Source organism: Ammodytes marinus, assembly GCF_949987685.1.
Source record: "Ammodytes marinus genome assembly, chromosome: 16".
NCBI lineage: Eukaryota > Metazoa > Chordata > Actinopteri > Uranoscopiformes > Ammodytidae > Ammodytes > Ammodytes marinus.
In genome coordinates, this window is record NC_137220.1 from 16,748,160 (window position 1) to 16,768,192 (window position 20,033).

General features: G+C 41.9%; 1 protein-coding gene across 1 annotated transcript in view; it reads left to right on the forward strand.

The window, feature by feature from the left end:
- The window catches only part of LOC307263544 (protein kinase C beta type-like), an 82,519-nt gene that overhangs the window by 39,173 nt on the left and 23,313 nt on the right, over positions 1-20,033 (forward strand). Inside the window, exons 4-9 of the mRNA XM_080044709.1 lie at positions 1,607-1,718; positions 2,781-2,909; positions 9,846-10,002; positions 11,092-11,226; positions 13,784-13,883; positions 17,873-18,016. Of these exons, the coding sequence (XP_079900835.1) occupies positions 1,607-1,718; positions 2,781-2,909; positions 9,846-10,002; positions 11,092-11,226; positions 13,784-13,883; positions 17,873-18,016 (777 nt within the window). The remainder of the gene's footprint in view (positions 1-1,606; positions 1,719-2,780; positions 2,910-9,845; positions 10,003-11,091; positions 11,227-13,783; positions 13,884-17,872; positions 18,017-20,033) is intronic.

Sequence of the window (20,033 nt, forward strand, 5' to 3'; positions counted from 1 at the left end):
CATGGCTGGATCTTAAAGCAGAACAGTCTTCCCTTGTTTGGTCAAAGTTGATCTTGTCCTTGAGAAAAAGAGAAGCAGCAGAGAAGCAATCACAACTCAACAGATGCACACACACGAACGCAAACACTAACTCAATTGTGCAAAGAAACCAACACGCACAACACCTCCTCCAGACATTCACACGGGCATCATCTAAACATAAGCACACACACACACACACACACACACACACACACACACACACACACACACACACACACATACACACAGCCTGAAGACACCTTGAGGAAACTGGGTATAAATCAGGCAGTGGCAGGCTGAATTAAACATTGTTTTCCAGGACAGGTGTGGAAGGGAGGAAGAAATTAATCAGCTTGTTTTTTCTTAAATCACACACACAGTAAACACTTGTGGTTGCTACATAAACTTCAAACTTGTCAGCCATAAGCGATTATTCCACTATTTGAAGCCACAAAACCACATCAGACTTAAGGAGATCATTTGGAAATTCATAAGACTCCAGCTATATGTTTTGTAACTTTGATGCATTCTCTTGGCAGAAATATTTTAACTCCTACACTGTCCGTGGGTTCATGTCACTACGTGTGTGTGTGTGTGTGTGTGTGTGTGTGTGTGTGTGTGTGTGTGTGTGTGTGTGTGTGTGTGTGTGTGTGTGTGTGTGTGTGTGTGTGTGTGTGTGTGTGTGTGTGTGTGTGTGTGTGTGTGTGTGTGTGTGTGTGTGTGTGTGTGTGTGTGTGTGTGTGTGTGTGTGTGTGTGTGTGTGTGTGTGTGTGTGGTGCAGGGGTGTAAGCCCACTGAGCCATGGGTGCAGGTGTGTTTCTCTATGTTTTAAATATTTGCAAAAGAGGAATTGGCTTGACTTGTGTGAGTGTGTGTGTGTGTGTGTGTGTGTGTAAATGTGTGTGTGTGAGTACATCGTTGTTGAGGAACATTTACAGATAGCAGAAAAAAGAATGCTGAACTGAAATAACTTATAGTAAAGAACAATCACAACACCACAGTGTGTGTGTGTGTGTGTGTGTGTGTGTGTGTGTGTGTGTGTGTGTGTGTGTGTGTGTGTGTGTGTTTGTGTGTGTGTTTGTGTGTGTGTGTGTGTGTGTGTGTGTGTGTGTGTGTGTGTGTGTGTGATAGATTGTGAACCCTTGACTACCTCCTGTATCTCTGTTCCTGTTTAAGTTCAATGGGGCTTAAACAAACTTCATGGAAGGCTGACTCCATACAGGGTCCCGTACTGCTTTTGCAGTCTTTATACACTGATGTGAACAGAGAGATTCTGATGAAACTTGTATAAATCAAAACCCAGTGCAGGTGCCCATGTATGATAATTATGTCTGGCTGACAAGCATTCATTCATTGTTATTTTAATGATGATGATCCCCATATGGCAAACAGAGAGCATGCACTGACTCAAAAGAAACTCTTATTTTTAAAGTACAGTACATCATCAAATATTTGATGAAAAACTGTCCAATGCTTCATTCTGAATGGAGCTTCCTTTTGTCTTCTGGGCTAAATAGAAGACGACAGTGAATTGTGGCTGTATATACAGTAGATGATTCATTCTTCCTTGTTCTGTCTTTTCCAGGACCCGAGGGCCAAGCACAAGTTTAAGATCCACACCTACTCCAGCCCCACCTTCTGTGACCACTGTGGCTCTCTGCTTTATGGCCTCCTACACCAGGGCATGAGATGTGACCGTATGTACTCTCTGCAATACACACATCCACTCACATTTTGTATAATTTTTGTATAGTCCACGACCACTTTGCTGATGGTCTCACTGTAATGTAGAAAAATAAGATTAAGGACATATACAGTAGACAGATCAGTAAATGTTAAAGTAACTCTGAGACAGTCTGTATCAATGCGTACCCTCATGTAGTTATTGTTATTCTTTTTTATCCAATATCTACAAATGAGCTACTCTGGAAATCCTGACTCGCCGCTTGCAAATTTCAATTTGCTCCGCAGCTTACTATGGGCATGAACCATTGGAGCTCATTAACTATGTCGAAAAATTCAGAGCTACCTTTCAAATGGTACTATCTGATATGGGCAGGCGTAACCGGATGACGACAGTGATGCGCCTTCGCCATCGAAGTTGTGATAGTAAACAACAATGTTTGCAGATACATGGTTTGAAACGGCTTCCACCTCGACACTTAATGATTTGGACTGAGCTTTTTCTTTACAAAATTAACAGAAGACGGCACTCAAAACTTTCCTTTGAAAGAAAGATGAATTTGCTGTTTTGCCGACCGACCAGGGCAAAGGTTTAATTAACCAGTTAACCCTGCTGTTCGCTAAACTAACGGGGCTGAATACGTCACCTTGTTCATTGCTCTGATTGGTCGTAGTGCTATCCAATTGCATGCAGTGGTATTTGAAATGCATGTGCTGGTGCCGCCCCTTGAGTTGGGAAGGTATATTACTCAACGCCAGACCCTACATCGTTGTATACGTGGGTCTGGAAATTCCAGACAAGAAATTAGCATTTTCTGATGATAAATGTAGTACATTATTGCATGTATTGACCCGCACATCAATATGACATATACGTGTGTGTGTGTGTGTGTGTGTGTGTGTGTGTGTGTGTGTGTGTGTGTGTGTGTGTGTGTGTGTGTGTGTGTGTGTGTGTGTGTGTGTGTGTGTGTGTGTGTGTGTGTGTGTGTGTGTGTGTGTGTGTGTGTGTGTGTGTGTGTGTGTGTGTGTGTGTGTGTGTGTGTGTGTGTGTGTGTGTGTGTGTGTGTGTCTTCCAGACTGTATGATGAACATCCATAACCGCTGTGTGGCCAATGTGCCGAGCCTGTGTGGGACAGACCACACTGAGAGGAGAGGTCGCCTCCAGATCACCGCCGAGATCAAAACTAATGTACTCACTGTTACCAGTAAGTATGTTTTCACACACACACACACACACACACACACACACACACACACACAATTCTACAGTAACCTGCTACTAAGGAATTTAGCTGAACTGTGTATTCATGTTTGAGAACTACCAGTCATCCGTCTCCCTCTAGTGGTAAACCTGCAGAGGTGACAGATGGATGCAACACATCAGACTCACAGACATTTTATCTATTTCATGTCCAAAATATTATAACAATTTCAACATACTTACATTACTATCTCTGCTCAGATTTCAAATATACACTAGGACTACAAGTTGGCTGTATTGTGTCCACACATACATCAATACAATATACTTTATAGAGGCTAAAGTGAATGTTGTAGGAAGTGCGTTATCTAGTTACGTGGCCATAAGATGATGTCATGTACTGGTCCAAGAAGAGCTTTATTTTCATTTAATTGAGATTATTTACAACATGGTATCTCAAGGCTGGATGAGCTGTTCAGTCACTTTGTGACCAAACAGTGTGTCACACACATTCACCCACTGAAGCATTTGTAATTTGCTTAGGGAAATTTGACTGAGAAGTTGCATCAACGAGTAAAAAACAGCCATTGGTCTTATTGTGGCTTACACCACGGATCACTGTATGACTGGCCTTACTGACAGTATTAGCACTGGGCAAGGTTTTGTCACAAAGCAGTGGCAGTTTCTGTCCAGTGGTACTGCAGCTGCCATCATGTTGATATTATTTACAACTTTGAAGCTGTTAAGATGTGGTGCAGCAATCGGTAAGCAACTGCTGACAAGATATTCTTACTCTTGATATCTTGGATGAACAAGACTTATACAATATATACTTCATTGTACTCACTTTCATAATCGCATAAGCGCAGAATGTTCCACATATCCCAGAATGCCCTTTGTTTTCGATAACCCCACAGAGCAGGACTTGTGGACTCGTAGGTGGGTGGGCATCTGTCGTAAATGTTAAATCGAGAAGCCAAAGTGATTTGGATGATTTACTGTAGTTAGAATATGAGAGTGGAGAGTTTTGCTGTTGACCTTCTGCGTCATTTGTCCCAGCGTATTGAGGATGCAGTGGGTGTACATAAGTAGACTGTCTGTTTCTCATAGGATATCTCTTCCAATGCCGCTGGTTAAAATGAGTAATAAAATGTTTCTAGAAGCATCTTTATCTATGTTTGACCACCAGTCATCTGCAGATAAATACATCAAACAACAACAATCTTATAGGCATGTCACCCAGTTTCTTTTTTTATTTATCATTATGATAAATAAAGTATATAAAAACTGATAAAAACTGTAAATTAATACCTACGCTAATATTTGACCTTTTCATGGCTCTCTTTAAGGAGACTTGTCCCTTTTTCTGTTCATAACTATTGTTAAAATTAAATTTTTTTCCTTCCATTTATGGTCTTTAAAAGAACAATTAAATGAAAGCTCACCTCCCTCCTGGAGAGTGTTTCCGGAACCTGCCTCAGGTTTATTAATTGAACTGAATGATAAAACGGAAAGTGGTGGAAACCGTTTATATGCAGTGCCTTAACTTACCTGCAGATGGCAGCAGATGTTTTGAATGAACTTCTACTTGGTCCCTGTTAATCTTAAATTCAGTGCTTGATGACATTTTGGGTGGATTAAGCGATAACAGCCTCAATAAATCTGCTCCAACTTCAGTTTTGATACCATTTATCTCTGAGTAGTAGCAGATGAGTTAATACTAATAAATGGTGAACAAGGCAAAGGTTTGAATAACATTTGAATAGGAGTTTCCAATGTGAAGGCATCATTATAGTCAGGTCCTCCAAATTCATTTGTATGTGAAAGAAAGCAGTGATTGATTCCTCTGGCATAAAGTATATTATCAATATATTCCATAATTAAAAATGATAAACACTGTCTCCACTCTACTCAAATATCAGAGGTGGAGTCAGCTATTCTGGGAAATGTTTGTTGTCAAAATGTATTTTTTTTGTCAAAATCAGTGAATATCTCCTCCTGTCCGCAGGGTTAAACGCTCTTTACGGTTACTTTTCTTTGTGAGACCAAGCCGTGTATTAACACTGGATTTTTTTTTCAGCGTATATACAGTACGTACAGGTTTATATATCTTGAGGAAATATTCAACGGTTTTGACAACACGCGTTTGAATCGCTGACTCCATCTTTTTAATGGCAACTTTCTGAGTATAACCTGGACAAAGGCGATATATTCATTGGATACTTGTAATCACACTATAGATCTACCTGTACATTTCTGCATGTTAACCTATTTACCCTTCATGGTCTTTCACTGGGTTTCATCCCTTGTTTTCTTTCTCGCTCTCTTACTCCACTCTTCCGTGTTCCCACGCTTGTAGACTGATCATTAGCTGGGATTTACTGTGGGAATTGATAAGCGAGCGGCCTTATCCCACAGACACTGCTACTACAGCAATAAAAAGGCTAAACCTCACAAGTGCTTCATAAAAAGAACAGAAAATAAATCAAATGGATCCGAATGATGGAAGCTTGGCAAAGAAAATTGACAGCCAGTATGTTCTTATTTGATAAAGTTTAGTCCTTTCCGTCCATCACTCTTACCATGCATTAACATTATTGTCCAATAATCATTGTTGAGCACTTACACACTTTTTCGAGGCTGCAATTTATTCTCCAGATAATATAAAAATGTTGCATTAGGTTCCTGTTTTCAAACGGCTGTCATAAATCCTCCTCATGTTCCTTGTTGCAAGAGTTTCCAGGCGGTAGGGAAACAGTGTAGTAAACATTTCTGCCCACAGGGGTCAGTGTGGAGCCACCATTAGCTTATTTGCCTCATTGCAGTGAGGCAGAGAAAAAAAGAACACCCACCACACAGAGAATACATTTTTGAAACACCAGGAATTATTCTTCAGCCTAATGTAGCCTGAGCCAGGGTGGAAATGGCTGCTACACTTAAAATAAAAGTGCATTTGTGCTAGTGGACTAGTTGTGGATTAAATCAAAGTCATGGGTGTAAAGTGACACATTATTGATCACTTTCAAGTCACCCTCCCTCTCCGCGTCGCTGGCAGATCAGAGCTCAGGGTCAGTGGCAGAAGCGTGCCCATGGAGACCGAGGATCAGCTTGTAGCTCAAGGACACTCCGGTTGGGAGAATGCAGTGGGACGTGGGATTGGGTCCTAAGGTGCCACCCCCTTTGGTTCACTTGTTATGTCATTTTATAATAGTTATGTGAAGAATTTTTAAAAAAAGAGAGAGCTTTAAAGGGCAAGTTCAAATGCTGCTTTCTTTTTTTAACTTCACACAGCTGACCAATTACTGTAGAAAATAGAAATGCTGGAAATGTGCTGGATAAGATTTTTTTTTTTTTGGAAGGTACATCAGAATTCATTGGCCTTTTTCAGAACAGACTAGTTAGAAATAGAATAGAAAATTATGCATAAGTATGTTTTAATTAGTGTATACGTTTTTTAAATTACCTTTTAGAACGAGCATTTTATATCTACATAGGAGAGGGGCTCGCCGCAATGAGGCACCGGGGATGTTTCTACAGTAGCACAGAATGGACAAACGTAACGGCCTTTCATGTTTTGTATATATAGTGGGAAATGCACCTATTGGAAGACGAATAAGAAGAAGTAGGCCTGCTTTAGGATACATAACTAAATACATCTTCACCTCACCACATCTTTAGTAACCAACTTCTTGTCCTTGAAGGCTACCGTAGCTTCTGTAAATTGTCCCAAAGGGAGGGGTTACTTGGGGAGCGTTGCAATCTAGAATCTCACCACTAGCTGCTGCTAAATATTCTGATATTACACACTTAAGACTAGCATTAAAAAAAATTGTGGGAGGCAGCAGCCCCACCTAAAGTAGGACATAGGGACAGGGTATGAGATTCAGACACTTCATCAATTGTATTTACGGTGAACAGTACATAAGGGAAACATTTGCCACATCTTGGTGACTTCAAATGTTCTGGATGGCCCCACTGGGAATCTAAACACTTAGTCCTGTCATTCATACATACATCAGAAGACCTCGATACAATACTACAATGAGCTTTTCCTTTTGAAAGACACTGCGCTCACCCCAGAGCTCTTTGATGCAAAGTGGCAAAGGAATATTTTAACAGTGGACTCAAAGATTTTATACCATTCCACTCTAAATGTCTGTATGCTCAACCCAGTTAGTTCAAAGATAAAGCTTTGGAGCCTAATAGGGTTTATTTTTGACATGTCATCGCTCAAATGAAACGATCCAATTATTCAAGATCGGGCTAGTAGCCTGTAACTGTCACACTCATCATATACACAACATGGCAGCACCAAACTAGCCGTGCCAGGATTTAGTTTGGACTTTAATGCATTTCCTGAACACATACTGCACACTGCTACTCTCCAAACTGCAGAGGTTATTAAGACTCTTGTTTTTAACCCAAAGTCTGTTTCCCCATTGTTGAACATTTTCTGGAAATGATTTGGGAGGGGAAATAAATATACTTGCAGCCGCTTTACCGGAGAGTAGCACTCGGACCGAACATAAGAATCCTACTAAGACTCTGACGAGGCCGTTCCACATGGGAGAAGGTTCACAGCACACCCACGCAGCTGTGCACATACAGTATTCTGCTGTACCTCCACTCTTATCTCCACTCGCTCTCCCTGCAGACTCAAATACACACACTATCTCTCGGCTCTCTCTCTCTCACACACACACAGACAGAGACACACGCATGCGCGCACACACACACACACACACACACACACACACACACACACACACACACACACACACACACACACACACACACACATCTATACACAGGCCCGTACATGGTCTTTGCAATTAGCAAGCAAGTATTTCAAACACTCAAACACAGTCACATGCACATGACACACATGACGTACATCCAAAAGCAGATCCATTCACCACTCACACACAAACACAAGCACACACACACGCACGCACGCACGCACACACACACACACACACACACACACACCCTGCCCTATTTATCGTAAGTGTCCTATGAGACTATTTGGCATGCTACCCTCTTTACAGCTCACCCTTCAAACAGCATTTGATGGTCACTTTAACAGGCATCATCTAATATTTATTGACATCCTCCGCTGAGGGGTTTAATACCGGCCTTTGGGTCTGTGCTCTGGTTAACCTCTTGCAGCTTAGCGTAGCATGGCGCGGTAACAGCATGAAAACCTCCTTTCTCTGACCTGTCCAGGTTCCTGTCACGCTGGGAAGCTCTCCTTCCAGTCATGGTTGGAAAATGGAGGCTGCATGTTCCTTGCAGCTATGAGAGCTTTTGCATCTCAATTGTTAATAGTAAAAAAAAAATTAAAAATAAATGACAAAGAATCTGACTTTTAAAGTTTACATTTCAATAACCACCAAGGCTATTTGACCCATGTCGCAGCATCATGTTAATCAGCTTGAAAGGTCTCCCTTTAAGAGCAACTCAGGAGCATTTCATTTGTGTTGACAATACCAGATGGATCTGCTTTAGTATTATGTAACCCTTACTATCACTTTGACATTAATCATTTTCATCATTTGTTTACTAAACATGGCAGGCAGCCCTCCAATCATACTGTTAGAAATATCATGTCGTCTCCTCCTTTGTCTTATGTGTCATCTGTAAAAGATATATTCCCCCTGCAGTCTCATCTAAAACTCCAATCTGACTGTTTCTTCAAATGTTCTTGTGCCCACAACCAAAGAAGATACAGTAAATGAAGCATTTAAAGTGCAGTATAAGACATCAGCCATCATATAACCTGCATGCCTGCTAATGATTGAGGGTGTCGGGTTGTCTAACCCATGCTAATTTCACAAATTATTTTGCCAGAGAAAAGAAAGACATGATTCAAAACAGACTGAAGTAGGACAATTAATTAGTTTTTTTAAAAACACAATGTGACTTGTGTGTTTGCCCCAACATGGTTATACACACCATTACTCAGCCTGTCATTTTCCACAGAATACTAGTTACTTAGCTACATCATCTAAGTACTTTGGGGGGTGTGTGTGTGTGTGTGTGTGTGTGTGTGTGTGTGTGTGTGTGTGTGTGTGTGTGTGTGTGTGTGTGTGTGTGTGTGTGTGTGTGTGTGTGTGTGTGTGCGTGTGTGTGTGTGCGTGTGTTTATGTGTGTTCTTGAGTGCTTCCCTAGCGACACAGCAGCCCTGCTTCGGGTAATTGGTTGTGACCTCACAACTTGACCAGAAACAATTATTTTACACCCAAACACACACTCTGATCGCAGGGGGATTTTATGCCACTGGAATACTATTATAGCCCAATAACAGAGGGCCACACAAGGAGGATTAGTGTTGGAACTGGCAACCTTCATGTGTCTACATGTTCATTATAGACAGAAATGGCAACCTCAAGGCTTGAACCCCCAATACAACTCTAGGACTTCTGGTGTGTTTGTATGTGGGTTTCAGACAAAAGAACAACTATCCAAATTCAGGTCACACACACACACACACATACAACAAGTATTATCACTCACCTCTAAAATTAATGATGCTACTGACAAGTTACAAGTAAGAAATGTTACTTGAATTATAGCTTTTAAGGAATATGACTCACCAAAGACAAAGACCAGGGTCTGTCAATATTGCCAATACAGTCTTGACCATGAAGTTCAGATTTGGAAGTTTGGAAATGCTGCATGCAGCACTGTCGATAGGAAGCTGCCTTGTGTTTCTGTATGTCGTACAATATAGATACTAGTAAATTGTTAGAGATTTATAATAATAATCCTTATTTTTTTCTAATGCAAATTTTTCAATAATTGTTCAAGGTTCTGTTTGCAATGGAAAAATCTGTCTGGCACATACTCTTGAGTTTTAAGCTCTTCACTCACAAACAACTTCCCCCATTGGTCCACAAAATGTCACTTACAAAATGTCATTTCCTTTTTTTTTCCCCAGTCAAAGAGGGCAAGAATCTTGTTCCCATGGACCCCAATGGTTTCTCAGACCCCTACGTGAAGCTTAAACTGATCCCAGATCCCCGGAGTGAGAGTAAACAGAAGACCAAGACCATAAAGTGCAACCTCAACCCCACCTGGGATGAGACCTTTAAATTGTAAGGGGTCTCCTATTTTATTTTATTTTATTTTATATTTCTGTCTGTCTTTCTCTCTTCCCCTCCAGTCAGTCTTTTCTCATTTTATCTCCAGTTCCTTCTCTTTCATCTCTCTCTCACTCTCACAGTGTTTTCATCACATTATGCCCGGCTTTCCAAGCACGCATAACCGCTGGCGCACAGATAAAAACACGTGGCGCCTTCTATTCATAAACCCTTTTGCTTTTGGGGTCGTTTCCTGCAGTTGACTCTAATTACATTCTTAATAAGCTACATAACAGCTTGCAAGGAAGATGACTTGAGATTTGCATTTTCAGGCATCTGGGTGCAGATGAAAGGCATTTTATATGCACCTATCCAACTACACCAATCGAAGAAAAAAAAACAATTTTCTGAACTGCTTCAAACATGTGGTCTGCACCCTGAATGTAAAACACACAGGCTATACTAAGATATTTCTTTTATTTTGAAAACTTGTCAGGTTAGGAAAATAACGGAGAGGATTATTCAGTATACAAACCGGCAGGAAAGGGTCAAAGTAAAGTATAATGGGAATCACTGCTGGCAGCAAGAAGGAAACATCACTTCATTCTATTTGTTTGTAAGGCACTTCTTGGCAAACGTCCTGAGTATCTTTGCATGTCTTTTTAACTATATATCAAGCACACTCACCACTAGGTCCCAAGACTATTTGGTTCAGGAAAATGAATATGTGAGAACAGATATTGGGACATTGGCTTTTAAATATTATGCCCCACACAAGTGGCATAACCTGCTTCAGCTCTTAAGACCAACTTTTTTCAGCTGGGCCCCTTTTTGTTAACATACTAATGTACAGAGCCTAGGCTGTGTATCAGCACACAAAGTACGAACAGGTAGCGGATCATGAGGAGATATTCTCCAGCCTTCTCCAGAATTGCCGACTCTACCTTTATTGTGCTTTTGTCTGTTTTTATATGTCATGTCTGCGGTAATGTGTAATGTTGTCCTTTCTCTTAATGGCCTTCCCTGTTTAAATAAACATATACTGTACACTTAGCCATAAAAGCCAACTGTTGACACACTGTCATTGTGTTCCTCTGGCCCCAGCCACCTGAAGGAGTACGACAAGGACCGCCGCCTGTCTGTGGAGGTTTGGGACTGGGACCTCGCCAGCCGCAATGACTTCATGGGATCACTGTCCTTCGGCATCTCAGAGCTCCACAAACAAGGAGTGGATGGATGGTAAGATGAAAGCATGGATTGATGGATGGATGGATGGATGAATGATGGATGGATGGAGGAAGTTTGTGTGTGGGGGGGAGAGGAGGGTTGGGGTGGCATGATGCAGAGAAACAGCGCAGGTAGAGGAGGAGGGAGAGTGAAGGTGACCTTGTTCATTACTGCACTGTTGGAGAAATACTTTAGTAAGAGCTCCTCTTTTATTCCGGCGATACTCGGTGCCAAAGCATCTTCTAGCCTGTCTCTTTATCTCTTCTTCTTAATCTCTCCAGCACCTTCCCTTCCTCCCTCCCTCCCTCCCTCCCTCCCCATTTCTCTCTCTCTCTCTCTCTCTCTCTCTCTATCTTTCTCTCTCTCTCTCTTTAACTCAGTCTCTGTATCTCTCCATCTTCCTCTCTTCCTCTTCCTTTCGCTGACGCTGCTGTGTCAGGGTTTTTAATGAGATGCCAGTGTTTGAGGGTGGAATGGTGGAGGTGGAGAGATGCCATTAACAACCTGATATTCAGAGCACAGAGAACCTGTGTGTGTGTGTGTGTGTGTGTGTGTGTGTGTGTGTGTGTGTGTGTGTGTGTGTGTGTGTGTGTGTGTGTGTGTGTGTGTGTGTGTGTGTGTGTGTGTGTGTGTGTGTGTGTGTGTGTGTGTGTGTGTGTGTGTGTGTGTGTGTGTGTGTGTGTGTGTGTCTGTGTGTGTGTGCGTCTGTGTGTGTTATCCACCGCTCCATCTTTGCCTCACACCTGCTGGCACCAGCAGCCAGGGGGCGGAACAGAGTGAGAGTGACATGAGCACAACAGCTCAGCTTTAAAGCTTCAAATTGTTTCTGTATGTCTGTATGTCCCTCGGAGGGAGAAAGACTTGAGCTTACTTTGCTGATGTGTAAAGGCCCGTCTAGCTTATCAAAAATACCTTTGATAAAAACATGCCTAATTTACATGTGTAAAATAGAAGAATAATTGTTATAACAGGACTGCAAGATATGTTGTTAATTCTCCATCACTATCCAAAAAACAATTTGTGTTTTATTATATAATGAGGGTCATCCTAACTTAGCCCACACAGCCAGCAACTATACCGAGGGGGAAATATTGAGAATAAAGCTGATGACTTTCATTGTGTTACTTAACGATATTTGTATGATACGCATATCAATTAAGTATGTTGTTACGTCACTTCAAAAACTCCAAAGGAATTTTTTGTAATGGCAGAGACATGTAGGCTCAGCAACTGTCATAGCTGTTAAGTCGCTTCCCTAACTGGATTTGATGGACAAGAACACTTTATTCTCCATATCTCGACTTTATTCGTGGCATTTCAACTTTTTTGATGAAATTGCATTTTTAACCCCTGGCCCTATTACTCTTCCATTAGCAACAGGTTTAATTGTTAGCGGAAATATACACCACCTGTCAGCTTCAAAGTGTTTGCTGTATCTGATTACCCTATCTTTACAGTGGCTATAATCAATATTTTATTTACATGAAACAATGGATCCCATGGCTACTACCTGTTCCTGTCAGTATATCTGAGCTGCTAATTATACACCCGCCTATAAGATATGATAATGTGTCATGTATCAATTAGTGTACAGTATGTTTTTTCTCATTCCACATACACTGGAAACGTGCCTGTTTTATTGTCTAATAATAACACTAAATTATATTTAATATTCATGATATAAATGTCAGTGAGCTATATCAGCTGTAACCTCAGGAAGCACAGTCCTGATCACATGGCTGTTTGAAGAATGAAAAGATATTGTGTAATGATGGAACAAATAAAATTCATCTTAACAAGTTACCGAACACATCAAAGGCCAACTCTAGTGTTATAGGAAAAGCATTATGAGGCGTAAAAAGAAAATCCTTCCTGAGGTATTCATATTTGTTTGCAGTAACGTACTTGACAAAAAAAAACTTTCAGACACACTGCACTTAAAAGTCAGAATCGATTGTTCAAGGGTTGTTAAGCTCCATATCAGGCTGGTAGATTGTCAAAAGCAGCCGCATGAAAACTATTTCAAACTGTTGTTGTTCGTTAACAAGCAGAGCCACTATGCAGCCATGACTATTACGCACCAAACAAGTCAATATACTGAGAAGTCACAACCAAAAAGGAACCACTTTTGAGATAAATAAAAACTGGAAAAAAAAGTCAAATAAAAACGAAACCGTCTTCAAGTGAAAATAAATGTGTCACTAAAGAATAACCAGCACAATGTTATTGGTGGCAGGTTGCCTTGAGGTATGAGGTTGTGGCATCAGTTGTAACGAGGCCTCTATGAAAATGTATATTCTATTGATTTGGTTCAATGATAAGCATCTCCACTGTGTTTTGGGCCCAGCTCTGTCGGGCTCTGCTGGATTACCGTGAAGGAGAGAGAATGACTATATAATCAGCCGATTATTCCTCAGGACTGTAAATCGGTGCACTAACTGTCAGCGGCTTCGGCTAATGGCAGCATTTTAAACGCTTAAATTGTATATACTAATTGGGAATTGATTTGACTGGAAATATTCTCTCTCTCTCTGTCTCTCTCTCTGTCTCTCTCTCTCTCTCTCTCCAGGTTTAAGCTACTCTCTCAGGAAGAAGGCGAGTACTTCAACGTTCCTGTTGCTCCGGAGGGGGAGGAAGAGGGCAACGACGAGATAAGGCAGAAATTTGAGGTGTGTGTGTGTGTGTGTGTGTGTGTGTGTGTGTGTGTGTGTGTGTGTGTGTGTGTGTGTGTGTGTGTGTGTGTGTGTGTGTGTGTGTGTGTGTGTGTGTGTGTGTGTGTGTGTGTGTGTGTGTGTGTGTGTGTGTGTGTGTGTTTGCTCATGCACTATGCAACTGTGTGTCTCTGAATGAAGGCCTCTCTGGGAGAGCTGTTAGCAGTTGGCAGGCATGCTTATAGTGCCATCCGGTCTGGCACACTGCAGGTCCAAACGTGAGTGTGTTGGTGTGCATGTGTGTGTGTGGCTGACCAGTAGGCCCATTCATTAACACATTTGGCAGAGGAGAGGATAAACCAGCCCTGTGCTTTTCCTCTTTTTTTCCTTCTCTTTTCCACTTCTCCTTCTGTCTTGCTGACACTGAGCCATGGAAACATCAGTGTCATTCTGAAATGTGTCGATTGCAGAGTAAAGTGGCGTTGTTTTGGGGGACATTTTGCTTTTGTTTTCTCACCTGTCCCTGCTTCGGCCACAGCTTTTGTTTTAGTTCCTAGTCAACTGGCTACAGATGGTTAGCTTAGCTTAACACATGGACTGGAATGGGGTGAAAATCTACTGAGGGTTCTATAGTCAAACGTTATGAGTTAAAGGGATATAAGTTGGGCTCTATGAGGTACTTAGTTAATGTGTTATCTTATGGAGATTGCGATCAGTGCAGTCATTTTAAGGAGTGTGGGTGTGATGTCACTGTAAATGAAGTTAGCGTTGTACTGTTGTACTGTGTAGGAGTTGTTGCCATTTATATACATTTTTACCAAAAAAATTATATCTTTTCAACTGTACGCTAAATGTATGATTTTTTTGACTGCTTTAGTTTGCTGCCAGACAGCTGTTTATTTTTGCACTTTCTTGTCAAGCCTAATTGGTTATATTATGTATTACTACGCCAAATCACCAAACTCTTTAAATAGACTGCGCTCATCACCATCTCCATAAGGTTACACACTAACTATGCATTAGTACCTCATACAACCCCACTTCAAAAATACTGAACTATCCCTTTAAGCTGACTGGGCCATTTGACTGTGCCTGAATGAGGAACTCATGCTCACAATATCACCATCATCATATATACATCTACACCTTCTCATGTTGGCTGTATTGTGAGGTATTGTAGTCTTCTGTCCTGCCTGTCTTTATATTGTTTCCCTTCCTCTGCTTCACTTCTCTGTTTTGTCCCCTGTCACCTTCACTTCCCCCCCTTGTGTGTTTCTCTCTTTATCTGTTTTTCTTTTCCCTCCATCTCCTCAAGGTCATGGTCCTCAGACGTTCTCTGAGACACAATCTCATGGGGCAGGCTATCACACACTCTTAGGAAAGTGGCACAGATAGACACAGAGACGGACGGATGAGAGAGAGAGAGAGAGCGAGAGAGGGAGAGAGAGAGAGATTCCACTTCACTTAAGTAACATGACCTGCATTCCTCCATTCACCCCATCCAGAATCACACAAACACACAATCGAGACAGTCAGTCTTGAGTTATCCTCATTTAGAGCAAAGACAAATACTTTTTTTTTTAATCTCAGTTTAGTTCAGTTTCATGAAGCTTTATTGGTATGAAGTTGTGTTCGAAAGACATGTCGCTGAATCCCATACAGAATTTACAAAACAGTTCAATTAGCTTTTTTAGTGTCACCAATTTCTTGCTCTTTCTCTGTCCTTTTCACCTCTCCGCCCCCCCCCCCCCCCCCTCCACTCCACTGTTTGTTATATATTTTCATTCTTACTGTTTTTTCTCTTCCTAACACTCATACAGGGAGCTAAATCAAAGGAGAGGGAGAGGAGAAGAGAGGAGTGGATGGATGGATTGTAGATGGATAGATGGATGGATTGTTTTTTATGTCTCAAAAAATACAATGTCAATTTCAATTCCAGGGGTTGGAGCCAACAGACACATAATGTATTATGTCTTGTGGAGGCATTGATAGTACACTGACAGCTTGGATATTAACAGTATAATCACAGGAAGAAGAAGTATTTGTTGTGTCAGGGGATACAATTGGGCAAGGGTGGAATAATAATTACAAGTCTTTAATGTTTGCTGCGCCAAGGTCAGTCATTTGGATGAGACAGGCAGTTGTTTGCTACTTCACAATGACTTGCAACAACAGCAAAGAAATATACTTCAAGGTGGTTGTAAAACAAATGGTCACATATCGTCACTGTCCATTCATACCTTAATACTTGGACACACGGCTGTAGACAGAGAGACAGACAAAGAGAGAGAGCACCATAAATCTCTGAAGTGTAGCCTTCAGTACGCTCTGCTGCTCACAAATACCTTGACTGCTCCTGTGTGTGTGTGTGTGTGTGTGTGTGTGTGTGTGTGTGTGTGTGTGTGTGTGTGTGTGTGTGTGTGTGTGTGTGTGTGTGTGTGTGTGTGTGTGTGTGTGTGTGTGTGTGTGTGTGTGTGTGTGTGTGTGTGTGTGTGTGTGTGTGTGTGTGTGTGTGTGTGTGTGTGTGTGTGTGTGTGTGTGTGTGTGTGTTTGCGTGTGTGTGTGTGTGTGTGTCAGAACAGATGGAGACAGATAGAGCCTTTTATCCATTGATGAGTTGAGAACCGTATGGGTAGCATCCACTCGCACACATGGACAAACAAACACACACACACTACAAGCAGTGCAGGGAGCAGCAGAGTACTCGGGAGGCTTCACTCTGACAATTTCCAAGAAGAGGCGGAGGAGAAATTACCGCACAGGAGAGAAGAAGTGCAGGGAGCCTCAATGTTGATCAGCAATATGAGATAAGATAGAATAAGATGTGCTTATCCTCTACCTCTATATATGTAAGTGCAGGCATTTTGTTAATGTCTGAAGCTGCACGGCTTAACAAAATGAAGAGTACGATTATGATCAGATTACATTATAAGATTTGAATGGTTTCTTGCGACAGAGAGCAACACGGTAGAGGCAGAGGCAAATGAAGCGTTGAAAGACATGAATAAATGAAGAGAGTCAGAGACACAGGGCCAATTCATAAAGATGGAATTAGGAATGTATTTTGGAGACAAGAGAGATTGTACAAAACTTTTTGAGAGAGAGTTGACGGACGGAAACAAGGGAAGTGGTGACAGTGATTGAATAGCGTGGCAGACACTAAGGGAGGAGGCCACATTTGTTATGGAAAAGTGTGAAGTGCCTGCACAGAATAAATCAAGACAAACCGAACCAGACCCCTAGAAATCTTTCCCCTTTTAACATACTTGTCTTTTCCACTCCTAACAAAAATGTCTAAATGCCAAAAAAAAATGTATAAGTTTAAACAAAACATTTTCTTTCTGACTTTAAATCCTCCAATTTTTTGAAAGAGAATCTGAACATTTAGGGAAAACCTGTTAAGGCAATAATGTGTGTTGGTAGTGATCTTATGGGACTAGTCCATAGTCTTCCCTGTATTCTTTAATGCATCATTTTTCATATGAAAAGTGGCATTGGTGTAGAGACTTTCTAGATTTACATAATTTCACATAAGTGCTGATGCTTTCTTACACAATAAGGATGTAGTTCTTGGTCCCGGATTCTCAGAACACTAAAGGGATAAATGTTTAACAGATTTTTCCTTCAAGGCCCCTTTCTCACATCTGCTGGTATGCATGTCTCTTAAAGCTCCGTCTGTTAAATAATGAAACAGCAAAGTCAAGGTAATGCCTACCATTTGTTGTTTATGATCAAATTAATGAAATAATTACATTTGATTAAATATCAAAATGTTACAAATAGCACTTTGGTTGCTGCTTTCAATCCTTGGACCAAAGGGACACATGTGGCAGGGGAAATGAATCCCACTTAAAAATACTGAAATTCTTGAAATGTTTCCCCAGTTATTACACTTCACTGTATTTGTGTTTTGTGCCAACTCAGCCCTCTGTTATTCCACTTTTAAGCTGTGGCCTCTTTTGCTTTTTTGGAAGTTATGCCTGATCGGTCCCTTTTTCCACATCTAGAGAGCAAAGATCGGTCCGAGCAAGAACACAGAAGGCAAGGCAGCCAACGCTGCGTCCCGCTTCGACTCCAACGGCAACCAAGATCGCATAAAGCTGTCTGACTTCAACTTCCTAATGGTGCTGGGCAAGGGCAGCTTCGGCAAGGTGAGGCCACTTTGTTTATGTGTGTGTCTATGTCTGTCTGGTGGGCTACTGTGTGTGTGCAATAGGTGCATCTTATAGTGTACTGCTGCGGGTATGCTTGAGACTCATGATACTCATGTGCATGTGGAAAGAATGTATGAGCAGATAAAGGATGAATAATCCCCAGCGGAAACTAAAAGTAAAGATAATGGGGACTCTAAAGGCAGGCCTTTATTATTGGTGTTAAAGCACATCTAAATCGGGGCGCCCTTAGCTCAGTTGGTAGGGCCCCCCCCCCCGGGCCGGGCCTAGCAGCAGACCCGGGTTCGATTCCCGCCCGCGGTCATTCTCTGCATGTCACTCCCCTCTCTGCCCCATTTCACCTCTGTCTCTCTGCACTATCAATAAAGCATAAAAAATGCCCAAAAAATATATATAAAAAAAAGCACATCTAAATCACTTTAGCCAAACAACAGCAAGATGGTACATACAGGTAAATGGTACAGTAAATACTAAACAGTTGCACAAGTACAGAATAGTCCAAAAGTCTCTGTAATATGAGTTAAACAGCAATATCTGGGCGACCGTGGCTCAGGTGGTTAAGCGGGTTGGCCAATGATCCAAGGGTTGGCGGTTCGATCCCCGCTCTGCCACCTGTGTCATGGTTGTTGTGTCCTTGATCAAGACACTTCACCCACCTTGCCTCGTGTGAATGTGTATGACTGCTGTATGTTTGAGGTGGTGGTCAGAGCGGCCGTAGGCGCTGAATGGCAGCCACGCTTCCGTCAGTCTGCCCCAGGTCAGCTGTGGCTACTATGGTAGTTCACCGCAACCAGTATGACTGTGTGTGAATGAATGGAACCTGGAACCCTGTGAGTCTTTGAGTGCCTTGAAAAGCGCTATATAAATCCAATCCATTATTCATTATTATCTAAAGTTTTCTAGCGTTAGCCACCAACAGCTACCAGTCATAATCACATGCCAGGTAAGCCTGTAGCTGCAAAACCCCTGAGTGTATTGCACTGGATAAAGCTGCATTTTATTGCTCATGAATTCAATTTTACAATTGTATATGGGGTGGCACCATTTTATAGTCCCAATAAAATACTTTTTCTTTCTTCAATGCTTGCAAGCAATGCTGTTGTCACTTAGTTTGAAGAGTCTGCTGCTGACCTCACTTAACCTGATATACTGCACCAACTTTTCACGGGCTTGATTTTGGACTTTGCAGCATTAATTATATTAAGGATGCGCCAAGGAATGCATTAAATGCATGGTAACCCTCATGCATATGGAAAGACAAGAAAACAAGTGAATTGATTCTCTAATGGTGTGCTATGATGAATTCCTCTGTGAGTATTGTGTGTGTGTGTGTGTGTGTGTGTGTGTGTGTGTGTGTGTGTGTGTGTGTGTGTGTGTGTGTGTGTGTGTGTGTGTGTGTGTGTGTGTGTGTGTGTGTGTGTGTGTGTGTGTGTGTGTGTGTGTGTGTGTGTGTGTGTGTGTGTGTGTGTGTGTGTGTGTGTGTGTGTGTGCGCGCTCGTTGTGTGTGTGTGCATGTGCGTTGTGTGTTTGTGTTTGACTGAGCACACAGAGCTTAGAGAAAAGAAAAGATGGACAGAAAGAGAAGATAGAGATAGAAGGAATCAAAGAAGACGACGTGCAGGTAGACGGAGACGGATGAAGGGAGAGAGAGACGGAGGGGATGACGTGACAGGTGGAGAGAGCGATGGAAGGAGAGCGAGACAGAGACGTGAGCGCATGGCTGCAAGGTTGACATGAATGAATCTAGAGAGAGAGGTGAAAACGTCAAACTGAATGGAAAAAAGGGAGAGTGAGGGGTGTGTGTGTGTGTGGGGGGGGAGACCTTGGAGAGGGAAGACTGTGTGTGGGGGGGGGGGGGAGAGACCTTGGAGAGGGAAGACTGAAGACTGACATGAATGAAAGAAAATAAGGAAATGGAAAGAATGGGTGAGATGTGACGAGAGAGAAAATTGGGTAAACGACGGATACAGCAGCAGGGGTGGAAAGAGGGAGAGAG